Raw genomic sequence first — 12950 nt, 5'->3', positions numbered from 1 at the left:
CCTTAGGTAGTTAATATGTTAAATTTCTGGTGGTGCTATTTCATTATTTAAATGACTTTTTTGTGCAAGAATAGGATAATTTTTCATGTATAAATGTTAACATTTCTTCACCTTATGGGGGCTTTGCCCACATACCCCCACGGGGGCTTCGCCCCTCGACCCACCGGGGGCCTTCTGCGGACCCGGACCCCCGCTTCAACATTTTAGCCCCCCCCCCCCCCCAAAAAAAAACGTACTGGTCCGGCCCTGAACTAAGGCGCTATGACTGATTGAGTAGTCTGGTTCTAAATAGGCAGATATATAGTCAACATCCAATCATGTACACGATCTGACGACTGAATAGTGCATTTAACGAACAAGAATGGATGATAAAATCTATAACAGAGCAATGTTGTTGGTTATATAACACATGTGTGTTCAATAAACGCGACAAAATTCACATATTACTGAGTAAACTGAGGCGCTATGACCGATTCAGTAGTCAGGTTCAAAATAAATAGATATGGTCAACACCCAATCATGTACACGATCAGACGACCGAACAATTCATTTAGAAAAACAATGGATGATTAAATGAATAACAGAGCAATTTTGTTTGTTATATAACACATGTGTGTTCAATAAACGCGACCAAATTCTCATAATACAGAGTAAACTAAGGCCCTATGACCGATTGAGTAGTCTGGTTTAAAAGAGGCAGATATAGTCAACACCCATCATTTACACGAAAGTAACAATGTAAACCTACACTTTGCGTTTCGACTTTCTGTTTTCGGTTGAAATCTTTTGGACTATCAACCGCCACTCACGTTGCCAGATGGAACCTTCCAATTCAAAACTCCTGTCTCTCGCAGCATTCACTTCTGGCTTCTTGGGGACGGTATGATTCTGAAAATGTGTTTCAAAAAACTGCAACAGCTCTGCCTCCTCTTCATCTGACCACTTTCTCCTCTGGCTCATATCTTTGCCATGATGGCCTTTCTGAGATCTGTGTGAGTCTTCGTTTGATGAGAAGGTTGACTTTCTGTCAGTGGATGTTGTAGCGTGCCAGTCAGTGGATTCGTCAGTGGCTGCTGTTGTTGGAGTGGTGGTCCTCTGCTGATCAGAAACTCTGATGATATCTGCACAGAAAAAAAAGACATTGAAATGACAAAGGTATTGACCACTTTAAAAAGTACATTACATGTATAGCACTAATGCTGTAATGCAGACTGACGACTTGTTGGGCAACCGCAACACGGTGGCCTTGTGATAAGGCGTCCGCCCGGTGAGCGGGATGTCGTGGGTTCGAACCCCGGCCGGGTCATACTTAAGACTTTAAAATTGGCAATCTAGTGGCTCCTCCGCCTGGCGTCTGGCATTATGGGATTAGTGCTTGGATTGGTTGGTCCGGTGTCAGAATAATGTGACTGGGTGCGACTTCTGTCTTGTGTGTGGCGCACGTTAACTGTCAAAGCAGCACCGCCCTGAAATAACCCATTCGTGGTGGACTGGGCGTTAAGCAAACAAACAAACAAAAACTTGTTGGGCACTTGTCATTTGCTACGTCACCGCAGCCGAAGTTTATACGAGTACGATCGCTATTCTAATATGTACCATACACATATCATTTGTCATTGTTATGGATTGAAACTTCACATAACGCCAGGGCATGCCATAAAGTTACCGAACATATACAATGTAGCTATGTATACTGTATGTATGTATGAACAATTGTGGTCGGGCGCGGTCGGACGCGTCGAACACGGCCGCTGTTAGGACCATGTTTAGTTAACTCCAGGCTTACTCAGGCCTTTTTTGTACAGAAGGAGTGGTGTCTCGTTTGTGTGCCCTATTCTTACCCTGGTTTCTTCACTGTGTATTGGTGAGATCTTTCCATGATTTTGTGCTGGGTTTTATTATGAATAGCGTATGCATTTAGAAGACGCTGTCTCTGTGAACCGGTGTACATAGTGATTATTTCACCAAGACATCTGTTGATGTGAGATGAACCGCAACACGGTGGCCCAGTGGTTAAGGCGTTCGCCTCGTGAGCGGAAGGTCGTGGGCTCGTCCCCCAGCGGAGTCATACTTAAGACGTTTTACAAATTGGCAATCTAGTAGCTACCGGCTTGCCTGACGTCTGGCATTATGGGGTTAGTGATAGGACTGGTGTCAGTATACTGTGACTGGGTGAGACATGAAGCCTGTGAGGTGACTTCTGTATTGAGTGTGGTACACGTTAAATGTCTAAGTAGCACCACCCGTCGATGATCCTCGTTGATTGAGCATGTGTGAGATGTGTGTGTATATAATCAAGATTTGATATGTACAACTGCAACACACCATTGTCAACGAACTTACCTTCCATTGGTATCTCCTCCAGGTTTTTGCCTTTGAATTTTGACGTCAGATTGCTATCCTGAATTAGAAGCAGCTTCGTCAGATGCACTTTCTCGACCAAGCCACTCATCTGTTGGTAGTAACTGTTGTGCACAGCTTCGGTGTGGCCAAGGTGCTTTAGCAACCATGCCTTCTGATGAGGCTGAAGGTTGAACATCTGTGTGTGAAACAGGAAAATAACCCATAATGTATAAATGCATTCTCAAGTGTATCTATTATTTTCCAGTTTAACTGGACAGATGATGAGAACTATAATGTGTTAAAAAGCAGAAACAGCATATTATAATGAAACAAAATTGAATTCTCAGAATTCTGCAATCATGTTAAAACGAAAATAGTCACTGGTGGTCTGCAATTGATATGATATTGTGAGTTTTAAAATACAAATGTAATTACATTAGACATTTTCCGTCGTGTGCACCAAGTTTAAAGAATTTTGTTTTTATCAAATTGTTATATGTTGTGTCATTAAAACTACCAATCAGTGAAAACACAAGAAGCTAGGAAGCCAACCTGAGTGAGTGTTGCACAATATTTCCTCATGGTGCGACTGTTGATCTTCACTGACGACTCAACCTTGGCATCCGTGCATGCTTTTGTAAGCGCCGTATATGTGCTTCTTGGTCCCTGGCCTAAAACACGAGTAGAAAGACAGGGGTCAGGTTGGGAGAAAAAGACCATGGGTCTATTGACCCTTTTAATTAAATGTAAATGGGTCATTTTCAGACAAAATGGCCCGTTAGACAGTATCCCTTTAACAACTTAAAAATTGAAAGAAAGGTTGCCCTCAGTATCGACAGACTCAATGTCAATATTGAGGAGAAGTTGTGAGTGACAAGGTATTTGACTGTATCTTATTATTTGAAAAATATTGTGTATATCAATGAAGATACCCTAAAGTATAACCCACGGGCAACTCGACTAAAAAGCGTCTGCTAATAGCCAACAAATCAGTTTTTATAATCGCGCACTAAGTCATTATTGTACCTATATAGAGGGATGCATTGTCGCTAAACATATCTCAGATCATAATGTATAACTAAACTCAAAGCTACTTTCCCTACGTTAAACTCTCTCCTATCACCCCCAGACTAGTGCTATCCAACTCTAAACTAAATATATATAATAATGTTTCACGGCCGAAAGAAGTTTAAATATTTAAAACTATGCTTTTAACGGCCATTTCAGCATGAAAAAAACAATCGTTCTTCATACTGACTGTACAGGGAGAGAACTCCGCACAAAGACCATTAAAACAATTAAGTCTCCACGAACAAGAGCTTCATACGATCGGGACTGCTCTGTGTTGCCACCTTTGAGATGTCTTCCTGGGGTGTATAACATCCTGGGGTGTATAACACTTCTTTGGGATAACTAGGGCAAGGGTATAGCTTTAATTTAGGTCAGCTGAGCAATATACATCATCCATTCTGCTCAAATCGGCCGTAAACAAGGCAAAATGGCCCCGTAGACAGTATCCCTTTAACATATTTGGGCTGACTAGCTTTCTTGCCCCGCTTTTCCTTAACATTTGACACTGACCTGTACTTGCAAACAGGAAAATGTTGGCTTTTGGAATGCTAGCTTTTTTTCGGTTTCTTTCCCCAGCAAGGTGGTCCAAGGCTTTCTTGGCATCACTGGGGATGATCACTGGGACTGGCTGCGCATTCTGATTGACGACACATGAGAAAAATGTAAGACAAAGTGGTCATCAAGTTCAAAACGGTCTATACACAGTATATATATATTCTAAACAAATTGAACGCATGCAACAAATGTGTAGTTCAGATATTCGTTGCTATTTAAATTATTGCAGGAAATGTCCAGATTTACATTTCTGTATCAACTTGGTTTTACCGATCTCGGATGGGGACATTTTCCCAACACTAAAATCTTAGGGAATCAACCTAATTTGAACATAGTCAAACCATGCTGGAAGGGATCTATTCATATTTTTCTCCAGTTTTAAACTCCTTCGGCTAACTTCAATACCTTGCCAACAACTGTTATAATGTCTTGGTTGGCAAGCAGTTCCTGCTCCATGGCGGTGAGATCAGACGCAAGGGATTTGTCGATTTCCTTGAGTCCGGTTTGGCGATGAGTATAGTTGTGGAGCCTGAAAATAAAATAGAAAGGCAGTCATAAAATTGTGTCAATGATATGAAGCACAATGACGATTGCAAGAAACAGGGCCCGATTTGTTGTCGACGGATTAACGGATTAACGGATTAAAATCAGGGATCTAAGTGCACCTCGATTACATGCAAACATTTTCAATGTTTTGTCCATGGAACTTGTATGAGCGGATTAAACCCTAACATGAGAAATAATGCAACTCTTCAATAGCAAAACTTCCATTAATACATTTTCAATATGATATTCTTCTTCGAGTAAGAAAATTAACAGCTATTGTGTTTTCAGCGTAGCAATAGGGTCTGATATTTAGACTCGAACAAGTATAATGCGACTCCGGACCCTATTGCTACGCTGAAAACACAATAGCGATTATATAGCTGTTCTGACCTTGATTTGTTGTTCCAAAACTTATAAAATGACCGGGTTTTTTTCGATGCTTTCATCAAGGTGTAGCAGACGCCCGGCGATTCTTATGCGCATTAGTTTCGCGCAGACTAAAAAATTTCGATAGTGAAAAACAGCTGTTGAAGCAGTGCGAGAACTAGTTCATTCGAGAGTAGTTCATTTGTATGCAACAAAAAGAAGTTTGAGTGTTTTAATTTTGAACAAAGCTTTTTATGAAGAAGACCAAAACATAACATCAACGGAAAAATAGAAACAACTAGGAAGAACTAGGACGCGACAAGGGGAGGAGGAGAGATAATTGGAACAGCTAATCCGAACAACGCGAGCAAAACCCACATGCGCCAGCGAAGTTTTGGGGTGAATGGTATTGTATACTTGTCTCGTCCTGAAGCGAATTTTTCAACCTCGGCACGGTTATAAACATGAATTCTAGTACAATGGGTCGATCATCAATACCGTCTTCAGAGGGGAAGTGGGGTATTCAGTGTGAATTTGGTTACGAGGTAACAAAAATTTTAAAAAAGCCGAATGCAAAAGTTTGTCTCACTCTCAGTCGGCAACTCAGTGAGCTCACACAACAAAAACGGATGTTCCATAAAATATGTTGTAACCCCCTGTTTGAACTATATCTTTTGACTTTGGGCATTTTGTGGTGTTTAGGGACAGTAAATAATTGATTTAGTCCTCTTTCATGGGGAAGTTAGCAGAAAAGGGTATGCTATCGACATCTGTAAAGCTGAAAAACATTGCCGAGTACATTTCAAATTGTCAGTGTATGCTGTTGTCGATTGAAACATCGTGTGGTATTGATGGGTAAACCGAAACCACGCGTCTTTGTTTTTGCGAATATGCTTTTGGATATCCGCAAAAAATGACGCAACTTTCGTACCAGTATGCTTTGATAATCGCCGAACACGAAGGTGTGAGACCATCCAATCGCAGCCCCCGAATTCCCCAACGTGTCTATCAGAACAGCTATATAGATTGATAAATAATTCATATGTGGATTACATCTCTAGTATACCATATGTCCATTAATTCTGCTTATCATTTTATTAGTCATACATAAAAACAATCGGGGTCACATTGTATGTGTGTATGTATTTATGTGTGTATGTATGTATGTATGTATGTATGTATGTATGTATGTATGTATGTATATGTGTGTGTACGTTGGTATGTATGAATGTAAATCAACTTCCCAAAACAGTCAGGCTGTAAACTTACGAGATGCTGTCTAGCTCAAATGAGCGTCTCTTGTTGAAAAGAATCAACCGTGCCTGGACAAGGACAGCAAGCTTGGCAAATGTCCATTCGCCTCCATCCCCTTCTTTGTTGTAGCGCTCAAGTTCACCACGAAGGTATAAGGTTAGCTTCTCAATGGTTTCTGGGTTTGGAACATCTTGTGATACCGTGAGGTTTCTTGTGGTCAATATGTTCTTTGCTTTTCTGGATACTCTTCGGGAGTACTCCTTTTCAAAAAGCTTACTTAAGTTTGTCACTTCTTGTAATGCTTCCTGTGGTGCACCTTTCTTGACGAGCATTGCCCATTTGATGTCCAGCAGTCTTTGAATTTCAAACTCCAGTTTGATAGGATTTGAAGGAGCTTTGGCTTCTTCAAAGTCCTCGTTGTCTGGTTGGGCTAGGTGTATGCAGCATTTGACAATACTGTCAAAGAATGAGGGAGTTAGAAATTCCGACATTGTCATGCTGGTTTCACCAGTTTCACTCCTCAATTTGAGGAGAAGTCGCGCAACAAGTCTCATGTAGTTGCGAGCGTACTTTTCACGTTGAAGCTTGTTGGACACCAGTGAGTCGTACCAATGGTGACCAAGTTCCTGAATTAAAGGGTCCTCTTCAATTACAGTTTTGACCTCCCCTTCGCGCAATTTAACCATTATATCTCTCATGGTGTTTGACGCTGGGTTCAGTCTCCCATCAGTCCTTTTGCTCTGAATCAATACCTCACTTTGTCGGCACTTTTCCCCAGAGCACGTCTCAACATGTCTCTTCAAATTGGAGAGAGCATACCACTCTCTACAACAGGGACAGGGTCCAAAATCAGCTACGTTGAAGGAGAACTTTGGACGTCTGTTCAGCAGCAGTTCTCCCTTTCCTTTTTGGACGACTCCTCGATTGTGAAGATCATCACCAAGTTTGCGGATGTGATCTAGTTGTTTTGAATTTTTCAAAATCGGCTTCACATCAGGGTTCTGCGAATGTACACGTTGGATGTGCTTTCGAATCTCATGCACAAGTTTCTCACAAAAGAAACATGCGTGTCGAGAGTTTCTTGACCTGACATTTTCTGCTATTATTTTGCGTATGAATATTTGTGAATTGTCCTCTGCTCTAAGCGTGGCACTCTCCGGAAGATCTTCGAATGTCCAATCTGCACACATCATGAAAACCAATCTCAATGTATTTCATATCAACAAGTTGAGATGTTGGGACAATACAGGTTTTTTTTGCGAGGATAAACTTGGGCCAATATGCAGACAATTCCCATGCCAAGTATTTCAAGCTACAATTGTTAAACAATAGTTTTGCTATGATTGCAAGCTATAAGTTTCGGTGTTTTGAGTCGCAGACATCTGTTGGATTTTAGTCAAATATTGTTTTACATTTATCAATCTATCAATCAATATGAAGCTTATATCGCGCGTATTCCGTGGGTACAGTTCTAAGCGCAGGGATTTTTTTATTTTTATTTTTTATTTTATTTTTATTTTATGCAATTTATATCGCGCACATATTCAAGGCGCAGGGATTTATTTATGCCGTGTGAGATGGAATCAATAAAAATGCAACTGTGTTGGTTTTCCATGTTTCTCGTTTTCTACCCTTGTAGACTCATGGGTTACTCAAGCAGGACTTGGCATGTTTGTATTTACACAAACTTTATAGGTTCTGAATAAAGTCAGCAGTACTTGACTGAAGATTGTATTGCATTAGCTTGGTGAGACTTATCGAGATACAGTGCAAAAGAAAACCTTTAAATTCAATATGAAAAACATAACAAATCGTTATTAAAACAATCCACTCCAGTCCGTATAAACAGAGGCTAAGAACAAAGTATTTAATGAAAGGGTGTACCTTTAAATATATTACAACAAAGCATACAAAAATGCTTTTAAAAGGAAGTAATCGATAGCCATACAGAGAATGTTAAAACTTACCTGTCACTGTTGGTTCTTTCAGGGGATATATATTTGAACTGTAGTTTGTGTCTGCAAAATAAAGACTGGTGGTTAGAATAACACCCTGGCTATCACACAATACTTCATGGAGGTTTAATCTAAATCAATAAAAATCAATTTTAATGTTGAGTTAAACTGTTCGGTTGTAAGCGCTTTAAGGTCATTGCGCATTCTAAATATATGCTATTATTATTATCACAATTCAAAATATATACCGAGAACATATTCCACAGAATGTTTTCCATGAAGAGGTCCGTGATTAATATGAGAGGAAATACACATAATACATTAGCCAATCACACCAGCTTTTCTCAGAATATATTTTCCAGTCTTGTTATCGTATTTTGACGAGAACATGTATTTTGCACATACGTTCATACAACTTGAAGCATAGGCATGTATTTGTCAGTTTAAATGTTTTAACCTTATTATCTGATTAGTAAAAATTCAGGAAATTCAGGATGCCACGAATAGCATTGGCAACAAAATATTCCACACACAACTTTCATGATCTACAGCAAAGTTCACCGCTTAGCAGACAGCCGTCCAGTTTCCAAATACTGTACTTTTACTGACCTTCTGTGTGATGTGGAGACAGCGGTTCGTCAGTATGCGTTGGAGGGACATCAGCTGCTTTATTTGTCAACTGCGAGGTTGAAACTGCACCTTTCAAAAAGCAAACATAAGATATATTTTCGTTTCTCTTTTGTGTTAATCTCAAGTTAATTCTCTCGGTAAGTGATCGCACAACGCTTATCATGTGAATGTTGGTGTGAAAAGATCGAAAATTACCAAACATAGATAACTGATATGTGAATATTGTGCGTGTACTTTCCCACATAGAAGATGGTGATGTTTAAAATCATGCCAAATACATGTGACAGTGGTGAGAATTCACGCATTTTGGTACAAGGTGCATTAGATGGACATTTGATATTTTCTTTAATTCTCGACACCAACAATTATCAAAATCCAGAGTAAAGCTGTAGACAAACACGCATAGAGATCCCGCCTCTCCTCCAGGAAGAGCAGGGGTATACAAATGTTGGATTAGGGGCAACAGGGTGGAACAAAAGTTGGTTTCGTTGTTGTTTTAAAGCTAGATTTTCAAAGAAATCTGTTTATTTCCCCAAGAATAAAAGAAAAGACTTAGCGTCGGCAAAAAAAGAGAGGTTGGTCGGGTTACCATATTAAAACCTCTTTTGTTTTTGCCTACAAGGAAAACATCTTACCATCAAGGTTGTCACAATCGCTTTCAGTTTCACTGTCACCTCCTGAAAATAAAACATTTTAATGATTTAATCAAAGTACAAAAATATAAGAAACGGAATCACAGATTGTTAGTATTCGTAGAACTACTCCGTATAAGGCTAAAGTCGTCATTTTTTTCATAAATAGCTAATCAACAATGAAGGCATCATTGTTTTAAATTATAAAGTAGAATTATATTAAATTAGTCTCGATACCTCACATGTTTGTTAAAAAGACGGCAGGGAGAGGGTCTAAAAAGCCAACTGAAATAAATGTTAACATAAATGACGTGATATGTATGTCACTGATAGGTGACCTCATTTTAATGTCGTTGGCCCACATATTGTAATCCAAAATAGCTGCTTTAATGTTAGCGTTGGTTAATTGGAATTACAAACATCAGTCTGTTGGTAGAATCACTTTGCACATGGATGAGAATTGATTTTTTAAAGAAGAAATTTGCATTAGTTATTTAATACAACGAATTTTGTTTTATACTATGTGAAACCATTTTATCTCTTTTGTGCAAAATTGGTACAAATATGTCCCCCGAAATCTGCGTATGCTGCCTGAATGGTGGGGTAAAAACGGTCATACACGTAAAAATCCACTCGTGCTAAAAACGTGAGTAAACGTGGGAGTCTAAGCCCATGAACAAATAATAAGAAAACAAAACGGTACACTAATATGCACTGGATGTATGAATATATATTTATATATATGTATACCATGACCTCCCTTCTTTCAGGCGTGCTCGGTACACACGCGCTTATCGGTACATCAGTCTACATGATTGTTCTCTGGACAAGCTGTTAGATGCATTTTGCGAGTATTTCTAGCTCTTCTGCGGTGCAGTATGCCTTATAGACGATGAAGGTGTCCAAGATCTCAGGAGATGCATGTGTAACCACTAGGTATTCAGTCAAATCCGTGTAAGAGGCTTTCAACTGACGGGGACAACCAAGCCACCATTATGCACCGACTTGACATAGATCAACAGACGTACGTGCCTTTAGAATAAGGTATGTGCAGAGGTCCCTCATCTGAACAGACAACTAAAGCTTGATGTTTCCGTCACACGTTGTCTTTTAGATCTTCGTGGTATATACAGGTTACGACACTCGTGAATTTGTATATGGCTTGTATTTCAGTCAAGACCCACGGGAATATCAAAGGAACTCACTCACCAGAGGCTCGTGATATAGCTTACCATCTTCTTCTGATTTGGAGAGACAAAAATCTGGATCGCATGGATTACTGAGTTCCTCATCCTCCGACGCCAAAGGCTGACTCAGACGTGTCTTCTTTCTAGGTCTCATTTGACGATCATTTCCTGAAGGAGATAAACACAATTATTTTACAAAACAGTACTCTAACAATATTGTACACCTTCACAAATATCATTATTCACAACCAACAACTGGCTGAATGTGACACTAGTTACTGCTGAAGAAGTTGTTATGTATTGTGTGTTGCTCTCTCTCTGTCTATCTGTCTCTCTCTCTGAAAGGATTACTGGTATTTGTCAGATTTGAAAACAATAAATCCCGCATGCACACACCTGATATTTGACGCAAAATGAGACGGCTTCTGGACTATGCAATATCTTCCTCCCTCCCTATCTATCGGTCCCCCCCCCCATCCTCTCTCTCTCTCTCTCTCTCTCTCTCTCTCTCTCTCTCTCTCTCTTCTCCCTTCCCTTCCTTATCCCTCTTTCTCTCATTCCCTCCCTCCCTTCCCTCTCTCGCTGCCCTCTTTATATCTCTCTCATCTCTCTCTCCCCCCCTCTCTCTCTCTCTCTCTCTCTCTCTCTCTCTCTCTCTCTCTCTCTCTCTCTCTCTCTCTCTCTCTCTCTCCCTTCCTGTCCGTCTCTCGTTCCCTCCAAACTGTGCAAACACTTTTAAATAACTTACCCTCTTCTTCCGATTCGGAGGGACACATTTCTAAATCGCATGGATTACTGGGTTCCTCATTCTCCAACGTTAAAGGATGAATCTGATGTATCATCTGTCTCGATCTCACTTGACGATCCTTTCCTGAAGGAGATACACCCAACTATTTAACAATGCAGTATTTACGATCTAACAGTATTGTATACCTTCATAGGTATCGTAATTCAAAAGCAACAACTAGTGTACACCTTCTGCCTTTGTTACAGACACTAACACATCTTCCCATTGTTTTTCATAAGGAAAGAGTCTTTTACGTTTCATACACTTACAAGCAAAAATTAAATAACAGCAGGGGGGATTTGAACCCCTCACCTACCCCCCCCCCCCCCCCTTCTATCCCTCTACTCCTCACCATGACTGTTATAGGTGACTTTTCTGGACTCTTCTTAGGCGTTAAAGCCAACTTGTATGCATTTGGCGCATTCTGAATATAAGCTGTTATTAATATTAAAATTCAAAACATATACCGAGAACCTATTCAGCAATGGTTTTTTTTAAATGAAGCGTTCCGTGATTGATATGAGAGGATGAACACACCATATTTTAACTAATCTTGAATCACACCAGCTTTTCTCACAATATATTCTCAAATCTTGTTATTGTGTTTTGACGAGTACATGTATTTTACACATACGTCCATACAATTAAAAGATAGAAGCATAGGCATGTATATGTCAGTTTAAATGCTTTAACCTTATTTTGTATTACTAAAAAATCAAGAAATGTATCCGGATGCCACATTACAAACACAACTTTAATGATCTACACCGACACCGCTAAGCAGACAATAATCATTCAGTTTCCAAATACTTTTACGGACCTTCTGTGTGATGTGGAGACTGCGGTTCGTCACAATGCGTTGGAGGGACATCAGCTGCTTTATTTGTCAACTGCGAGGTTGAAACTGCACCTTTCAAAAAGCAAACATAAGATTTAATTTCGCTTATCTTTTGTGTTAATCTAAAGTGAACTCCCTCGGTAAAAGCGGGAGGAGAGAGAGGGGGGAGAGAGAGAGAGAGAGAGAGGGGAGAGAGAGAGACTCAGACTCAGACTCAGAACTTTATTACAAAAGGATAAAGGTTTTAGGCAAAGCCTATTCTTCCAACCTGTCCTTTATACAACACATAAAGACAGACGCACATTACAAATATAAATTCAATCATATAAAATACAGAAATACATTGTACAGAATGCAACACAATGTGCATTTAAGGAATTACATAAGGAGAACTCAAAAAATTACAAAATTACATTGACATAGTTATACCTTTCATTTGGGATTTGGGAATAAGTTGCTCCGATCAGCTACACATCCGTTAACATTAGTACAAAATGTTTAACAAAATAACAATCGAACAAGACATTTCATTCACGAATGATGTGTGAACGTGACTGTCTCTTAAACATTTTCACTGAAGTTGCATTTCTTATCTGTTGGGGTAAGGAGTTCCAGAGAAACGCTCCTGAGAAGGCTAAGCTCGATTTGTAGAGGTCTATGCGAGGTATAGGAGGGATGATTTTTTGGGACCCATATCTTTTTGTGGCATGTTTGAAATGTGATTGCAAATATTTAGGACAGTCGTCATTTAGAATTTTATACATGAACACAGCCTTGTTTAACGTC

General features: G+C 39.7%; 1 protein-coding gene across 1 annotated transcript; it reads right to left on the bottom strand.

Annotated features, from left to right (window-relative positions):
* Nucleotides 1–221: 221 nt before the first annotated feature.
* On the bottom strand, nt 222–12251 carry LOC138956411 (uncharacterized). The gene is made up of 12 exons (XM_070327774.1): nt 12147–12251; nt 11288–11410; nt 10585–10707; nt 9356–9397; nt 8700–8789; nt 8103–8153; nt 6151–7315; nt 4375–4498; nt 3925–4051; nt 2896–3014; nt 2344–2539; nt 222–1121 (listed from the first exon to the last, which is right to left on the bottom strand). The coding sequence occupies exons 2-12, from the start codon at nt 11379–11381 to the stop codon at nt 745–747; spliced, it is 2508 nt and encodes an 835-aa protein (XP_070183875.1). The 5' UTR covers nt 11382–11410; nt 12147–12251; the 3' UTR covers nt 222–744.
* Nucleotides 12252–12950: the final 699 nt, after the last annotated feature.

The sequence above is a fragment of the Littorina saxatilis genome, unplaced genomic scaffold, assembly GCF_037325665.1.
Source record: "Littorina saxatilis isolate snail1 unplaced genomic scaffold, US_GU_Lsax_2.0 scaffold_1006, whole genome shotgun sequence".
Classification (NCBI taxonomy): Eukaryota; Metazoa; Mollusca; class Gastropoda; order Littorinimorpha; family Littorinidae; genus Littorina; species Littorina saxatilis.
The sequence above is the reverse complement of the archived record's forward strand: the minus strand, read 5'-3'. Positions and strand labels throughout refer to the sequence as shown.